General features: G+C 40.2%; 2 protein-coding genes across 2 annotated transcripts in view; both read right to left on the bottom strand.

Moving 5' to 3' along the window:
- MTTP (microsomal triglyceride transfer protein) overlaps positions 1-15,573 on the bottom strand; it is a 38,961-nt gene extending 23,388 nt beyond the window's left edge. The window contains exons 1-7 of the mRNA XM_005278493.4: positions 15,394-15,573; positions 9,156-9,343; positions 8,046-8,189; positions 5,233-5,340; positions 4,123-4,239; positions 2,238-2,377; positions 1,229-1,379 (exon numbers count right to left, since the gene is read on the bottom strand). Coding sequence (XP_005278550.1) covers positions 1,229-1,379; positions 2,238-2,377; positions 4,123-4,239; positions 5,233-5,340; positions 8,046-8,189; positions 9,156-9,343; positions 15,394-15,454 — 909 coding nt within the window. The 5' untranslated portion in view covers positions 15,455-15,573. The remainder of the gene's footprint in view (positions 1-1,228; positions 1,380-2,237; positions 2,378-4,122; positions 4,240-5,232; positions 5,341-8,045; positions 8,190-9,155; positions 9,344-15,393) is intronic.
- The window catches only part of LOC135983898 (general transcription factor II-I repeat domain-containing protein 2A-like), a 984,084-nt gene that overhangs the window by 950,671 nt on the left and 14,652 nt on the right, over positions 1-18,761 (bottom strand). The window lies entirely within an intron of this gene.

The raw sequence follows: 18,761 nt of genomic DNA, 5'->3' as shown, positions 1-18,761 counted from the left end.
AACTAGGTAATGTTTGTGAAGGTCTTTGACAATGTAAAGGTGTGTGGCATACTATATCAGTGTGGCATTAATATCTATTATGATATGGAAGTACTAAATATTATGATGTTGCTGTTCTGGATATAGTGGTCTATTTATAGAACCAGTCTTTGGATAGCAGTTACAGTAAAATACGGTAGAAAAGTAGGACTCCATTGTCACCGTTCCACTAGGTTTACAGTGAGAATGCCATGCCTCATTCCTCTGTAAATATACCCCATGATTTTTAATTTGGCCTGGAAATTCTCTCTACAACTATTATGACAAATTCAGTTCCAAATGATTTGACCTCAGCTCTCACAATAAGAAGTGAGAAACTGTTCAGTGTAAACATTCATAAGCACAACTCCAGCCTGTTTGCCTCCCATTGATGTACCCTCCCCTTCGGAACTTCTTTACTACTCATGCAATATCCCTTCTGTTCAGCTATACAAACTTTAGGAAAAAAACACAACATTACAGCATGATTGTACTGCCAAATAATTTACACGGGCTCCAAACCAGCAAGGTATTTTAAGTGCATGAATAGACCTACTAAAGGCTTCAAATTATGCACATACTTCCGTATCTTGCTGAATTGGAGCCGTACCTTCCACATCAAAAAGTTTTTAGAATCATAACTTTTAAATTCTAGGGTATCTGTTCACTGAAAGAAACCCATTCAACTATCGTAATATCAGTTAAAATATTTGTTGACAATATCACTACTTTTTTTTTAAGTAGCTTTTACCTTAGATTTTGCTAGTGTGTAAGTCAAATATCAAAAATCAAGATTGTTTTGCTAGAGGGAGTGGGAAGAAAGGTTAGACTTTCAAAAATATATATATATAAAGGCCCATTTTATTTGAAAGTGATTATAATTAATACATTTATGACTTTATTTGTAAATTCTCAGAAACTCCATTCTCTGTTCTTAAGCATATGTGCTGTAAGTTTAGAGGGAGATACATGATATTATTCATAGAAAACAAAAGGGTTTAATTCCACTAAGTGCAAAACTCAACTCAGCCTTGCTTGTTGACTCATTACAGCACTACCATAATGTTCAGACGTTTTGGGGAATTCCTGTGGCATTTATAATGATATATTACACGTCTTTCTTTGGCATATTTGTTGGATAGAAATTTATTTTTCAAACCTGTTCTGCTCACCTCCTTGAATTTAAGTCTCTAACAGTGTGGTTACTTACTGAGGGACAGTTTTTGCATTCAGTCTTCACTGGCTCTGCCACTAGTGGAACTGCTATATAATTAGAGTCCAAAGTATTGATAACGCTGGCAACCTGCTTCCCAGCAATCACTCTAGGGCCAGCTTCCATTGACTTCAGTTCCAGTTTCTGCCTGCACAGCCATACATGAAAAAAACACTGTTAAGTTGGAATGTGTTTTGAAGAAGTAAATGAATTATGTGGAGAAAGAAATATATTATCCCATTGATGTGAATCATAGAATCAATGAATTTCTCGTTTGAGAAGTTATAGGAAAACACTGTAAATCTTTTTTTCCATTTTAAGCTATCAGGAGGATTTAATACTAGTGGAGTTGTTGCTGGAGGGAAATGGAGGAAATCAATCTGTCTAATTAATAAGGTGCCCAAGTATTAGGCTATCTAGGATTCAACTCCATAACATATGGGAAACAGCCTTCCAGAACTGTAGGTGTAAATATACCTTACTGCCAGATAATTTAAAGCGGGGTCTTTAGTCTGAAATATTTCATGTACTTCTGTATAAGAAACTTCTGACTACTGAAATGGCAGTTGCCCTGCTTTCTTGAAACGTTATGCTTATACCATAATGCTAGGGGCTTGTCTACATGGAGACTTAGTGCACTAAGCTGGTCTTAGGCCATGATCGTGCAGACACTTTACTCTCACAAGCAGTCTCATTGCAGTCAATGGCACTGCTTGCATGAATAAAATACATGTGTTTGCAGACATGAGCCCTAATTTAAGACAAGACACCACAAGTGTGTATAACAAACAATAGGAAATAGGGAGGGAGGGAGGGAGAATGATGACAGAAGTGACTGCAAAGTATAGTTACATACACTAAATATATACACTAGTCGGTGGTTTTCTATTTTTAATTATAAGGTTAAGTAAACATCTAAAATACATATAATTAATGATTCCTACCCAGCCATTATTAGTTGGATTTAACAGTTAAACATTAAAAAAAATCAAATTAGCCACCTTACTTGGAAACTATTTTGGCATTTGTTGTTTGCCGGAAATTCAAAGATAAAACATGATTCTCTTCTGCTCTCACGGATTTAATAAAGCTGTCTTCTAGGACATAAATTGTAGCAGATGTGACTTTTGTACTGACATCTAAAAGCTGAAAAATAATAACAAACAAGACAATAGGGCCAGATCCTACAGTCCAAACCCAAGGCAAATCTCTAACTGAACTAAGCCCTGTTGAGGAATGTGGGACTGGGCCTATCCCCAGTATAGGAAAGGGATCTAAGCCCAGGATTGGGAGCCAAGATCTCCAGAGTTCTCATTTCATTTCTGACATGATCACCTTATCTGTGACCATGAGCCAATCACTTGCCCATTATGTGTCTCAAATTTTTCATTGGCAAATTGCAATAATGCTTCCCTACCTCACAGAGGGTGGTGGGGAGAGAAAAAGGGGGCTAGGGAATTGAATATTGCTGAAAAGACACCCAATAATTCGTAGATCAAGGTTTTTTCTTTTTTTTTTCTTTCTATTTTTTTTTAAAGGCAACCATCAGAAAAGAAGATTCTCAAGAAAATCAGTGAGACAACTCCTAAGAGTCAGATTTCCTCGTGTGAGTTGGTGTTGCAGGATCTGGCCCAACATTGTAGGCCTCCCATATCTAGAACATATTGTGGAAAGCAAACTAGCTATCTACTCTAACGACCTGTTCATGAACAACTTGAATTCTTTGGGCAAGCTTGAAATACTAGCCACTCAATGCTTAGATTCGGCCGCACTGCCCTCGGTGCAGGAGCCAAGAAGGAGCAGGGCAAAGATGTCTGTATGCCACCTTTGTGCTTTATGGATCTCTACAGCGGACAAGGACTAGTTTGGCCTCTTGGGTTAGCTCGAGTATCCTTAGCATGGTTCTAATTTGCACTTGTTAGTAACAACCTAAAAGGGGCATTTATGCTAGGCATGGATCGCTAGGGCACAGCCGCTTTGTGGCCACATCCATTATACACCATACCTCCTTTGTCATGCCAGGGGAACCAGCTGTGCAGTTAGACCAAATTTACTACCTCCCTGTGCCACCAAAGTGCCATACCAGGGGTCGGGATCTGGTCCTACATCTGCAGTATGTACTAAACACATATATAATAGCTGGGGAAGGTTACAGTTATTACTAGCACTGCAAACATATATAGAAGCTTTACCCACATAGAAAAAAACACATATTAATTAAAACCACAAAGAAGACAGGACATCCTGGAAGTCTCCATAGATAGTGCTGGATCAGATCACCAGCAGGTATACATGTTATAATTCCATTGACTTCAGTTGAACTATGGCATTTTACGCTGGCTGAGGATCTGCCCCCATGTTTTCATTTGCTCATAATGCACATAGTATTTGGGGATAAAGCATATACTAGGAAGTGTCCTACATGAAACATGCAGCTGTAGCATGCGCTCTACAATGCAAGGAAGGGAATAATGAGAGCAAGTAAAGAGAGTATAAGCAGAATGTATTTTAAGGTAAAACAAATAATGTACATTAAAATATCAGCGGGGTAGCCATGTTAGTCTGGATCTGTACAAAGCAACAAAGAGTCCTATGGCACCTTAAAGACTAACAGATGTATTGGAGCATAAGCTTTCATGGGTGAATGCCCACTTCGTCCTGTATTCACCCACAAAAGCTTATGCTCCAATACATCTGTTAGTCTTTAAGGTGCCACAGGACTCTTTGTTGCTTTGTACATTAAAATGACTTCCATTGGTCACATATATCTACCACTGCATATGGGCAAACATCAAATAAACTATCACTCAGAACTGGCTATTTTAATTTTAGACATTTATCTGACATGCTGATTCTTGTATTTATTTTTTCAAACATGAACCACATTGTACCTCATTATGGCTAGTAAATCCTGTCTTTTTGATTTCACAGGTGCCCAGGGCTTTAATTTTAGTCACTTGACTTTCTCGAGCATGGTAAGTAACATTGCATTTCCCAGAGACATCCACCTTGAAAAAGGAAAAAGAAAAATTATTTTCAGTGTCACTCATTTCTCATTTGTTGTCATGTTTTTGATGTTTGTTTTTCCCCTCTCATACACATACACGGTCTATGCTGAATGGCAGGCTTGTAGTGTTTACAGCTGGGTAGGCACCTGCAGGAGTCTTAACAACATGTCCAGGGGCAATTACTTGAATCAATCTGTTGTGCTATCGGGTGCATTCCAAAGATTATCTGTTTTCTTAACTCTTGGGTACTTGTGTCAGAGGTGGTGTACTGTCTGAGGTTGATTTTAATTTTGGGTTCATTATTTCCTAGTTTGGAAGAGGGGATAAGAGAGGCTGTTGGTTTTATTTTGGTTTGTATGATTGTTTTTAACTTACGCAAGAAGTACTTTCTCTTGGATGGGCAGAGATGATTTTTTATTAGCAGCATGTGAAGCAAAGTAAACATTAATTAAACAAATGTTAAATTATAAACAGTTGACGATGGCACTGCATTTGCCTGTGCTGGAGTGAATTTTGGCAAGACTCTGGCCTTGTCCATGTTCAAAGTTTCATGAGCTTAGCTCAATGTAGTATTTTAAACCAATGTACTTAAACCACTGCTAATCCTGCATGGACACTCTTAATTCTATTTAAACCTCATTTAGGTTGATTTAGTTTAAGTTGATTCTTTAGTGAACTAAACTAAATTGAAACAAGGGACTTTTAAATCAAATTAAGTGTGTCCAGACAGGGGTAGCTCTGGTTTCACTAAATTAGTTTTTAAATCTTATAAAGTTAAACGTCTGCAACTTTGACTATAGCCAAACACAGTGTACCAAAGTCTCCCCCGATTAACTTTTCAGTCACAAGTTCAAGTTTAAACAAAAGGCCAAATTCTGTCCTGGCCTTTAAATACTTGTGAAGTCAATGGGGGCCACGTACTTGCATTCAGGACTCTATCAAATTGGACTCTATCAATCTGATTATCTCTATATTGCTGATGTAGTACAGTACCTCCCTGGCAGCACCAGAGTGCAGCTGTATCTGAAATAGACTAGCCAGACCTCTCTTGAGATTTTGAATAACTGCGGGTTCATTTTTGTAGGAGTAGAAGTTTTTAACCTGTGGAAACAAAAACAAACAGTAAATCTGTACATCTGATTAAATCAGAGAAACACCACGTGATCCCCTGCAAACTTCTTTCCAGTTTCCAGAGTTCAGCTCAGGAAATTGAGCTTATTGGACCTTATCCTGTAGTTCTTTCTTAAGCAAAACCCCACTGACTGCAGGATCCAATCCATAACTGAAGGGGTGATGATGTTTCAAGCCTCTGGCAAAAACTAAATAAGGGGTCACCTGAGAGGACTTCCTGTGTGCTAATGAGAGAGAATTTAGAAAGGAAATGGAAAACTAAATATAAGATCACAAGTGGTTCACTCTTACATGCAAGTTGAAATGGGTCCCTTACAGCATTATTCTCTCAAAGATGTGGCCAAAACCATCACATCCCATAGTAATCCCTCCCTTCACACCCCATTCCCTCCCCACATACATCTAGTACCCAGTGCACTTTAACCACAAGTTTACAATAAGTCAGAATGAATCATAACTAAATCAGAGTTGGAGAGACTTAAATGACGTGTCAAGCATGCGCCAACCTTTGAACCACAAGGGAAGACTATCCTGTCTGAGCTTTTTCTCTAGTAACAAAAGACTTTGCACCTTCAATCTGCATTTAAGGAGCTTTTATACTGCCCTTCTTCCTAGAAACTGTAAATGTAATCAATATGTTATCTGTGTTAGTGTTGCAGCATTAGAGGGAACCGGCATGGAAGAGGAGATCTTGTCATTGTGACAGGGGGTAGAGTAACATACTAGTTGGCAAGAAAAATTGTTTATAGAAAGAGCTATATGGAAAACTACATCTCAGCCTCTAGTACGAGAGCTGCATCTGCCAACATATTTGCAGCGTATTGGGAGCAGATGTATTCAGGTTGTGTTACTCTGATACTTTAATCCTGGTTTAGAGATGCGTACAGTGGAGAGTCAGTGCCATTCTGTTCCTTTTTATGTTTTGTAAAACTCATGACAAGGCTAAGTTTGAAACTTACTGAGCAGGCCTGATGGCATCTGCAATGGGACAGGCCAAACTGACAGCCAGTGTATGTGCTCAGAACCGGTTTACAGCAGTAGGTGAAGATCTTTGGGAGTTAGATTGTCACAACCCTTAATCAACTTTGCAGAGGGCTGAAAAGGAGTGACCCCTCCACTCCACCTCCCTCTAACCCCACACACTTCCCTGCTCAGCACAATGCAGGCTTGTCACTGGCTGCAGTTGGGAGAGCAGGGGCTGCTCCCCTGATACACTCTGCTGTGAGCCAGTGGATGGGAAGGGAATAGAGAGGAAGTGGGAGTAATCTTGGCTCTACCCTATTGGCCAGAGTAGCTGGCTGGACACAGTGAGGAAACTAAGCTGCTCCATGAAAGAGGGACCGGGTGAAGTAACTTATTCCTTCCCCCGAGTAAATGGGAGCTCTCTCTGAGTCACCACGGGTTCTCTGAGCTGTGCCTGTGGCATTGTAGCTATGTGCTGCCCTTTACTTGGGACAGGTTGTAAAATGACAATCCAGCCCCTTGCTAGTGGGAGAGGAAATAATTTTTTTTTTTTCTGATTCTTGATGAAAATCTCACAGTACAGACACAACACAGAAGATTTCAGATTTTCAATCTCAGGATATTTTATCTGATTATTTTGTAACCAGTGGAGGCTCTACGTGATGATCTGACGCGAGTGCTGTGTTGAATGGTGATCTCAGATAAAGTTTTCATAAACACGTGACTTGCAGCCTACGCCATGTTTTCAAAAGTGAATTAGGCAGTCAGGAGCCTACATCTCATTGAAATAATTGAAGATTCAGGGTTTTGGATATCCTGCCTAATTAACTTATCTGACTAAAATAATTTGCACTAACGCTGCTGTAGACAGTAAGACAGATATACTCAAGTACTCACCTGAGTGATTAACATTGCTTCAGACTAGACTCAGTATTGTCTACCTTCATGGTAAATAATATCTCCTCTTCTCCCTCTACCTCTTGGGTGAAATCCTGTCCCCAGTGAAATCAGTGACAAAACTCCCATTGATTTCAATAGAACAAGGATTTTATCCCTTATCATTGGGTGATATCATTCAGTTTTGCAGCTTCAGTTATTGCCTATATACCGATAACTCCCCAGTCTACCTCCTCCTCTCTGTTCCTCTGGGATGCTGTGGCCTGCTCTCTCTGCTGTGCTATTCCCAGCAAGTCTGTGGGCTGGAGGGGGTGCAGCCATGGCTTTGCTTTTTCCTGGCCCTCTTTGCATAACTGGCCCCAGACATGCACAGAGAAAGCAGGGACTAGTTTTGGCTGGCTCCTATGCAAGGTATTAAGAGCTGGTCTAAAGAGCTGCCCAGAAGAAGCTATCTGCAATGCAAAAAAAGCCAGTTTTATTGATCCTACCTAGGAACGATGCTACATATTCTTGAACGACAGCTCCTGGCACCTTCCCCTGAACAATTTACATATATACAAACATAGAGCACTCTCATAACACAAGAATCCAAGAGCTGACGAGGTTCCTTATGTCTTCCCCACAATGCATCCAAATAAGGGCAAGTCACAATCTAGCCCAAAATGAATATATTTGATGTACAAAAATAAGACAGGATGGTGTATTAGTAACTCTAAAGAGATGACAAATTACTGAATCTTTTCACGCCAACAAGAAATTACTTGTTCAGGGCTTCCCCAAGGAATATGCATGAACTTTAAAAGGCAGGGACTTACCTTTCCACGGGTCCATTGGAGAACTACAGGCCTTTGTAAAGCTGACAGATATTCTTTTCCAATTATATTTTCTGAGTGTTTCCCTTTAAAGATGTTTTTTGCTGCTGGACGTTCATTCACATTTTCAATCTTAACATCTTTTATCTAAAAAATTAAAGGAAAAAAAACCCCAACATAGGGAGCAATCATGCATTGGCAGGAGGAAGGCACCTACCTGAAATGGCTAGATTTTTCAAAAGTACCTAGCAAATCACCTTGTTCTCAACAAGAGTTGCTGGATGCTAAGCATGTCTGACAATCTGGCCAACTCATGTTGGTGCCTAAATGGAAGCTGTTGGATGCAGAGCTGTTATGTTAATCTGGCCTATAATGTGTTGGTACCACATAGTGATTTTATGTTCTGTAGGCAGCTACTGAACTTACAAAACTAATTTTAGTTGGCGAGACTCAGATAGGATGGCATGGTGATATGCTCATCTTCTAAAAAAGAATTGTACCCCAACAGGAAACATTTCTTCAAGATCTATCTGCCTTTATTGTCAGTTAAACAGAACCTACTAGAATATCTGCGAATCCTAATAATGTTTACAACACGGTCATACATACTGACTTTCGATAAGGCAGTTAGATCTTTTTTTGTATAGACAGATCTTGGAAAACTTTCTTTTTAGTTTGGATGGAGATTGGTTTAGAATCTGAGCATCACTCCAACAAAGTATAACCACTCCAGTAAACAAAACATTACGTGGTGCCAAAATATTACATATGTTACATAGACATAATGGAGGACTTGTCATAGAGTCAAAACTTAGGATGGAAAGGACCTATTAGATGATATTGTCCTCACGTGGATGTCTCCTATAGCAACAGGAGGTGCTCGGAATCTTGCAGTGCCTGGCCTTTGCCTCAGATATCTTGCTTCAATAGGTAACAGATTTCTGGCTTGTAGATGTGTAACAATCTCTTTGTTTGAGTAATTCATCCCAATTTTGATAAACACTCTAATTTATTGTACATGTCACAAAGCAGCACACAATGGGAATAGACTACTGAAAAAGGTGGGGTCTTTAAGTAATTTGTCTGCTTTTATTTGCTTTTGAAAACTCCTACCATAATTCTGATCAACTGGTCATCATCATTGTTGGGGTTTCTCCATACTAGGTTGACATCCACACCGGATGAAATCCGGTAGCCCGCGCTATCCTCTGGTAATCCTTTAATCCTATCAATAAGCACTTCTGTTGAATAGGTGAATTTGTATAGCTTGTCATTATTTATTCTTGGTCCTGTAGTGTGCCCTGTGTGGAAAAAGTGAGGCAAAAAATGCACATGGCATCATTTTAGCAATCACCAAAGACCCAAATTATCTGTCGTTTTCTCTCTCAAACGTGTAGAATCAGCTTTAGAAGAACTAAAGACCTTTTCTCTAACAAAGGATTCAATGTCTGATCCTGCAACCTTTACTGAGTTACATTGACTTTAATGGGACTGCTTTTGAGAGTTAGGCAATTAGACCAGAATGTCCATAAAAACTTTTGTAACTTTACACAGAGATGATAGAAGATTTGGCTTAAATTCCAATTCTTCCCTTTGGATAGCTTTTCAAAAAAAATGAATTCAGAGTGAGCTCAGAATATAAAGAATTTCTTATCACTAGAAAGCAATCTGTTTGGCAACCTGAGAAGTGCTGAGTGCCTTGATCTCCCATGGGAGTTAATGGAAGTTGAAGGCACTCAGCCTATATTAGGAATCACTCCTCATCTTTCAGGACCTTGCCTGTAGTCACTGTATTGAGACTCCATCCAAGGAATGACACAAATGAAAGTAATGAAGATCAGTAGAAAACAGTGGGATTGTTTTTTTCACTCAGCGCAGTAAACCCATTTTCTTCAAATAAAATACGTCTCTGGGAGTTATCACTTGATTTTCTTACACTTAGACCACATAATGTATTTTAAAAGACACATCCCCCCCAATAAATAAATAAAATGAAATCACAGATCCAGCTTTCAAATTAGGCATCTAATTTAAGGCACCCCCTGCCATAGGTATGCCCCCATTGATACTTCCAGCGCTTCTGCACCAGCAAAAAGGGCACATATTGTTCCCCAGCGGTTCAGCTCTGCTATTGCTAATGTAGGCCAAAGCTGGAGTGTGGAGACAAGGCTCAAGGGTTTTTTCCACCATCTCAGCTAACCCTGCCCAGAGTGCCCAATGCCCTCTCCCTTCCCCCTTCTCCTCTGCATGGCTACGGCAGGGGGACACATCACACCCCGGTTCCACTGTTAAGGATCCCTCCCCAGCCTCAGAAGTGGGAGCTAGCTTTGCCTCTACAGGCCTGATATGAGACTCACACTGCATGGAGGTTTCACTCACTTTAATTGCAGCACATGGGACGGTTACCCCATTTGATCCATAAAGTGTCTTGAGTAAAGTGTTTATTTTTAAAAGGATGCTATCAATTGGAATTTTTTAACTGACCTTTTTTTAAAAAAAAGTTTCGGGTAGCTCATCCTTTAAATGGTATGCCGTGAAATAAATGTATAAAATTCCCTTTAAATAAATGTTTACAAGGGTTTTTCTCCTCTCTTGTTGATAGTTATAAAGGTCTCTTCTGTGCAAGGGAGTATTGACTAATTCACTCATCATATAGAGGCTGGGGCTGGAGATGGGATGTGAAACTGACTGACTACATACAGAGTGCTGCCAACAGGGCACTGGAACCATTTGTATTGTGGGGGTGCTGAGAGCCACTGAACCAAACTGTAAACCCTGGATATAATAGAAACCACTTTAAGCCAGGGGGTGGGGCAGCACCCCCAGTTTCAGCACCTCTGGCTGCCAAAGGCACAAAGTAAACTAACTGGACAAAAATGAGATTCCCTCCGCCCCCTTGCCCTCCAAATTACTTTCCGTTATAATGATTTGACGTTCTATTTGTAACTAAAGCGCTGAGTCCTACTAGGCTCCAATCCTACACCAATGGGAGCCTTGCCATGGACTTCAGTGGGTGCAGGATCAGACCCTTAAACTGAAGAAACTGCATTCAGACCTCTGCAATAGAGTTAAACCGGAAAAGGTAGTATTGTTTTCTACAGGAGGGATGAGTAAATCTCTTGGCAAACACAGAAAAGAAAAATTCACCACACCACCTCAGACAGATTCTCAAACCAACTGGAACTCATCAGTCAGTGTGTTCTATGTTTCTGTCAGAGAATTGACAGTACCAGGGTTTCCTAATTTGTATAATGTCTTGCACCATTTGATATGACTTGGCTAAATAAAAGTTTCAATACATCTAATCAAGAAAAAATGTTTGTTCAAATAGAAGGTAAAAGTTTAAATTTTTCCTTTGATTAGATACATGTTGGAGAGCCACCATGACAGGATGGATTTCTTTTTAAAAAAATCAAGTGTTCAGAAGTTTAAAAAAAAAATCTCTCAAGGCACTTTACACTCCCATTTTTTGGTCAAATGTTTTCAGATGTGATAGTCAATAGCATGCTAAGGTAGAGTCGAAGGGAACCAAAACATACTTCTCTAAGGACACGTCTTCACTACCCGCCGGATTGGCGGGTAGCAATCGATCTATTGGGGATCGACTTATTGCGTCTAGAGAAGACGCGATAAAATCGATCCCCGATGGCTCTGCCGTCGACTCCAGAAATCCACTGCAGCAAGAGGCGGAAGTGGAATCGACGGTGGCACGGCAGCGGTCGACTCACCGCCGTCCTCACAGCCAGGAAGGTCGACCTAAAATACGCAACTTCAGCTACACTATTCACGTAGCTGAAGTTGCATATCTTAGGTCAACACCCCCCCCCCCATAGTGTAGACCTAGCCTCAGGAGGCTGTACTCGCAAAGAGCCAGATCTTCAGCCACTGTAAATTGGCTTAGCACCATAGAAGTTCAATAGAACAACACTGATTTGCACCAGCTGAGGATCTGGCCCTGAGATTTTGCAGGCCCTGATATTGAGAACTACAACCCTAGAGCTGAAAGTTGGGGCTGTTTCATTGTTACAGTAATGATGCTGGGAAGCACTTCCTTGTGGGCAAGAGGGTTTTCTTTAAAAATCAGAGCTTTAAAAATAAAGGGCCTGCTCCTGTAACTGTCTGCGAGTGCTTCCTGTGAAGTGCTCAGCACCCTTTGCTCCTATCAACTTCAGTGGTAGGTGTTCAGCACCTCAGAAAAGCACGTCAACACTATCAGACCCCAATTCCTGGAAATCAATCTTTGCTGAAGTCCCATGGCTTGTTTTAACTGTACTGTAACTTAGTACCAATTACACTGTTGAGTATTTAATATTTTTTGCGATTGATGTAGTGCACTGTTCTAGGTGCTTTCTTACCACAAAAGATGATGCTGCCCTTACCCCTGAGAGCATTCAATCTAAAAAGGCAAAGGCAAATGAAGGGTGGGGGAAAGGACATGTGAGTAAAATGATCAGGGCGACGATAGACAGGTCTTGTTAGTTACAGCGTAGGATTTTGTTCTCTTTTTACATTTTTCTTAAATTTAAGCTTCGTACATTCCCCTTTTCTCACCGTTCCTCCACAATTCAGTCCATCTGGATTTTTCTATAGTAGTTCTCATTTAATATTCCCTTTGTGCTCTACCCGTCCAACACTGGATCCCCTCCACACACAGAGGAGCAGTTCACTCATGCAGGAAACAGATGCGCAAATGACTTCACCAGCTAGTTTCTCGTGGTTGTCATGGAAGCAATGAGTGTCTGGGAGGGATTGAAATGTGGGGAGGATAGTGGCTTTATGCACCAGCTCAGCAAGGGCATTCCATGCATAGGAGGCAGCATGGAAGAAAGTACAGACAGGTGGTGGAGAAGCAGACACACGGGTCACAAGGCTGAAGAGGGTTTGTGGTGGGAAGACGTGATAAGAGATTAGGGAGGGCAGGTAGGGAAGGGGGCAATCATGAGAAGTATGAACTTACTGCAATAGAAAAGGGGAAGTCAGTGGAGATTAAAGAGGCAGTAGGGTAACATGGCTAAATTAACAGGCAAAGAAGATATTAGCAGCTATGTTTTAAGTGGACTGAGTGGTGGTATGCACAAAACCAATACCCAAGATAGCTTTACAAAATACACATACTATTTCCATCATAAGAAAAATAGCAGTACCGTTTATGTAAATAATTAAATAATGATAGTGTATAATATAGAAGGTTACACTGAATTTCAATAGAAACCTCTCCCAAAAATCAGAGACTTAGTGTTATGCTGCCTTTCAGAGATCTGTACTGTCAGTCCTACATAATGTTGTGATGTTTATTCCTTTGATCCTATTTCCATTGCAGTCAATGGCAAAACCCTCACTGGCTTAAAGGGACCAGGACTGGACCCGGAGACAGCATTCTGCTATACTGTGTTGGGGTCAAAAATGCCTGCATGGACTATGTCGCTTTCAAGGTGGAGTGCATAACACATAGTTTGACTAGTAATGTTAAGTGTCTGTCATTAAGGGTAACATGCCAATTCTATAATTAAATTATGATAGTGTATAATACAGAAGGTTACACTGCATGAGCAGAGACAGCTGTCAAATCCTGTGCCTTTTATTAATACATTTGGCATGCACAACATATGCATCTCTAACCACTAACTGGCTCTAAGACCATAAATTACATTTGCCAGTTCTTATGATATTGGATACCTTTAAAAAAACGAAAGCCATCTATCTATTTATTTGAAAACATTTTATAATGTAACCAAAGCTAGAAAAGTATCATGTACAATTATCCGACTGACTTGAATGTAAAGAATACTCCGTAAGTATTTTAAAAAGGCAGCACAGTCTGGTGGACTGAGAGCCAAGAACTGAATTCTAATCCTGGCTCTGCCATTGATTCACCCTCTGGCCTTGGACACCTCTTTGAGTTTCAGCTTCCCCATCTGTGCAATGGAAATAATGATTTCTCACAGGGCTGTTTTGAGAATTACTGAATGAGTTAATATTTGTACAGCACGTTGGAGATGTAAAGTGCTAAGTATTTTTATTCCATATTACTTTACATCAGGGAGTAGCCTGGCTAAAATAACATTATCTCAGAAGCTGAGAATAGCAAATACTAGAGGTACAGCATGTTACTGAGTAGTTATATAATAAGATCGTTATAGCAGCATGGTGAAATTCACCTACTGGTAGAGGGATTGTATGATGAGCCCTGTGCTTTGCTGCTCCTGTGAGGGAAAAGGTGAGCAGAGAAGATGCACAGGGAGCCTCTGCACCCATTGCAAACTGAGGAGGTGTGGGCTCTGTGCTGGTTCCACATATACTGGTATGGAAGAGAGCAATGGGGCCCAAGTGGCAGTGAGCTGGAGGAACAGCCACTTGGTCTGTGCTTACACAGATCCAATGACCTGGATTCTCTACATGAGGGACAAGGAGGGGCAGTAACAACTAGCCCATCCCACAGGCTGCCCTCCTGCCTGGCCTAATATTGGAGGGTTGGTTAATTATGGATGCAGGGTACCTGCATAAAACTATATTAATTACTATTTATTTGAGTTTTAAGAATGTGGCCCTCGAAGTACAGACTCATAGAACAGAATGCTCTTACATCATTTTCACCCAAAATGTTGATTGGTTTGGCCTAAAAGTCTTGGAAACTTACTCTAACATTTACAGACAATGGCAGAATATCCCCACATAGGCATTGTGTGAAGACAACTTCTACTATTCCATAGGCTGGTGACACTGAAGTGTGCAGAGGGGCTGCAGGGGAGTCCTGTGTGTGGATTTTGTACCCCTGACTCTTGTGCAGGAGACCTGCATAAAGCCACTTTATGTGGGCATCCAGAATTTCACCCTGAGAGCAGATCCAGCTCCAACTCCCATTCAAGTTAATGGGAGTCTTTTTATTGATTTTAGTGGGAGCTGGAACAAGCACATAGGGCTCAGTTATGCAGAGCTGAGCGCTCTGGCTCTGATCCATCAAAGCTCTTCAACAAGTGCTTAACTTTAAGTATGTGAGTAGTGCCTTTGAAGTCAAAATAGCATTAGCCCCATTTAATAATTGGGAAGCAGAGAGGTGAAGTGACTTGCCCCAGGTCACTGGTAATGCCAAGACTAGAAGCCAGGTCTTCTGATTTCTAGGCCAGTGCCACATGCACTTGACCCCTTTGCTTTTTCTATAAACTAGGGTGAAACTAACATTACAAGTGCGTGTGCTGCGTATTTATTTTCATTTAGTAAATCCATTTAAAAATTATGCTCCTCGAGAGCCCATTATTTAGCACAAGATCTTCCTTTCTTATGTAAAAAATATACCATTGTACATTCACCATTGCTACCACCAAAAGATTAATCAAACACAGCGTAGACCTACCTTTAACAGAGGCAGAGTATGTGGAAAAGATGCAGAGGAAAAGCACAGTAAGAAGAATCATGTTTGACTCTTCTGAGCTCTTGACTACGGCATTAAATGTTAAAGTTACCAAGAAGTGAACTCTTCAGATTGGAGTGAAGTTTGCAAAGAGAGCCTCTGAATCTGCAACCGTGTTTATCTAGATGTAGTAAAGGTCAGATTCCAAATTCCACACTCAGGTACTAAGTTCATTGATGGTCTTCTAGTTAATCATTAACAACTGAGGTAATTGGGGCTTTTACCTATTTTATTGTTCACCTCAGTTTTCATTTTTGAATACTAATCAGATTCAGCCTGTACAAGCTCCTCTTCCCCAAGTCGGCACAGTCAATGCTCTATTTTGGAGAGGGTGAGTGGAATGAGCCTGACACATGGCCATTGCCTCCCTTAAACCACCAGGCTTAAACCAAGATAATGATGGCCTTATGCTGCTTCCACATCTGTGGCGTGAAACACTCCCCAACCCCAATGCAAGGGTGGGAAGACTGAGGCAGAGAGAGGCTTATGTGGAGACCATAGCAACACATTTCCTTAAGGAATGTGGGGCTAGAGAGTAGGACTGGTTCTCCGTACAAGAGCCCTAATGTTCAATGGATTTCCCAAGATCTCAGTACACCAGTGGCTTTGGAGGGTCAAGTCCAGTTCACATTCTGCAAGAGGACAACTGCTCAGCTCAGCTTAGAAGATAGGTGGAAATTGATTTTCAGTTTATAATGTTTTCTAGCACCTATATGGGCTTTTCCCGTGAAGGAAATATAACCTTTTATTTTGATGTTTAGGGTCAAATTCTGCCTTTAGTTATGCCTGAGCAAATCCAGCACAGTCAACAATATTTCATATATGTAACTGAAGGCAGAAATTGTCTTAGGGTACAAATTTGAAATAGGTTTGAATGGAGCTTTCTTTGCAAGTCTGGTGCAAGGCTGCCAGCTGATTACATGTTTCCTGTGGTCATTTTAATTTATATTATACCTTCTATGTGATATACCCTCGCATTACAAGAGTTGCATAATATATGTATGCCTATTTCTGGCTTGCAGCTGATACTCCCTCTGTGTTCTCTATTGCTGGGAAGCATAGAACTTTGCAAACTGCTGTACTCTTTGAAAACTGAATAATCTGTCACCTTGCACAGGTGAGAGCATGGAGATGTAGATTCTGGGCTGGAAATGTTGAGGTATGGAATTTTGTCTCCAAAGGAGAGTTATGTCTGTTTTTGTCTGGGGAAATGCCTTATCAGCATTTTGCATATATTTTACGTCTTTGGAATTTAATCCAGAAAAATATTTCATACATCTTGTCCATCCAATAAAGTCAAGAAGAGTGTCTTTTAAACACTTAAAACATTAGGAGCCAAATCCTCCGCTGGTGTTCTATTAAAAAACAGAGGGCTTCATTCTAATCTCAATTATACTGGGTACAAATCAGGAGTAAATCCACTGAGATCAAGGGAATTTATATCAGAACTGACTTTTAGGGGTGAATCCTGCACCCACTGATATCAGTGGAAGTATTTACAATTGAATTCAGTGGGTGCAGGACTGGCCACTTAATGTACACCTCAGTTAAGCCCTGCTGGCATGTGTTCCAGGGTTAAAGTACTACCGTTGTCACCTATATTCCAGAGTCCAGACAATAAACTTATCATTATTACCTAATAAAAGTAATTACACTCCTTTTGTTCATTTGAGTTCAATAAAATAGCCTTGCTGTTCTTCACAAAAGATGGAGTGAAATTTTAATTTTTCCCTAATCTATCCCAATCAAAATCTTAAAAGAAAGGAGTCATTCTAAAATCTTGTCTGCATTAGGTAAATTACTTATTGGTCATAATAATGAACTAGTTTGACTGAACATGTAGTTGCTAGGGTAGCCAAGAACAAACCACGCTGATTTAGCTATACACCTTGATGGCAAAGGGTGTTACAGTGGGTAATTTTATAGTGTAGACAGTGCTTCAGAGGAGTGGAAGTAGGAGGTTGTCAAACAGAATCTAGGGCAGGAAGCTCTGGGAAAATATGGCTACTCACTCTGTATGGTTTGTACTTTTCTGTTTTGTTGTTCTCAGTGTGAGATAACCCAGAAGAACCTCTGCAATCAAACCTTACCCAGAGACTGATTTCTGTGTATAAACCTGAGCCCCCAATTAATCTTGTTTCTCTCTCATTATTCTGCAACTTGCCCTGCAACATCACCTTCCCTATAGATCAGAGGTAGGCAACCTATGGCACTTGTGCCGAAGGCGGCACGCAAGCTGATTTTCAGCGGTACTCATACTGCCCGGGTCCTGGCCACTGCTCTGGGGGGGTTCTGCATTTTAATTTAATTTTAAGTGAAGCTTCTTAAGCATTTTAAAAACCTTATTTACTTTACACACAACAATAGTTGAGCTATATATTATAGACTTATAGAAAGAGACCTTCTAAAAATGTTAAAATGTATTACTGGCACGCGAAACCTTAAATCAGAGTGAATAATTGAAGACTCGGCACACCACTTCTGAAAGGTTGCCAACCCCTGATATAGATGTTCTTATTATTGAATAATATCATTAGGCTGCTGATTTTTAGCTGCTCCTGTGTTTGTTTACTTTGTCTCTTACATTTTTGCTTAATTTGTTTTTTGATTTTGTTGATACTTTTTGTATTCAGTGTACTTTTGTTCATGCAAACTCACTTTTTAAATGAACATCTTCAAGGTTCATAGTGGACTGTATCAGAATACTTAGTCTAGCACTGTTTTTGAGCTATATGCAACTGTTTGGGTCATCAATTTACCCTATCACCACTTGGCATTGTGACAGATCTTAGACCAGAACAGTTGCATTGCTCCACTACTGCTATTTAAAGAAACATAGGTTTGGATCCGCAATGCTGCCATCCTGGAAAATTGGAAAGTGTGGGGGGGAGAGGGAAGGGGGAAGGGAATGTTATGCTAATCAAAATGTTTGAGGATCTTCACACTCCTAAGAAAAAACAGATTTGAATGCTACTTCCTTTTTTTAAACAAAACACGAAAAGAAAGAGAACCAAACAAAAACAAATGGGCTTTGGTCAGCAACCAAACTGCAGCCCTCTAATGACCAAGTGAAAATGAAGGATTCTTTATTGGGACTGTGATGCAATTGAACTTGTGTGATTCTAGTACATAAATAGAAACATGATGAGATTTAAAATAGACACTAGTATAAGCAAATGTAAATCCAGGTTTTTTTAAGTAACCCAGGATATATGGAGCCCCTGAGAAAATCAAATATTAAAATTTCTACATATGGAGGAATTTGTGTACCAGTTAAAGGTAAATGTCTTACCATGGAGATGCCAAACTGT

Source organism: Chrysemys picta, chromosome 5 (genome assembly GCF_011386835.1).
Source record: "Chrysemys picta bellii isolate R12L10 chromosome 5, ASM1138683v2, whole genome shotgun sequence".
Classification (NCBI taxonomy): Eukaryota; Metazoa; Chordata; order Testudines; family Emydidae; genus Chrysemys; species Chrysemys picta.
This window is presented reverse-complemented; position numbering and strand designations above follow the sequence as displayed.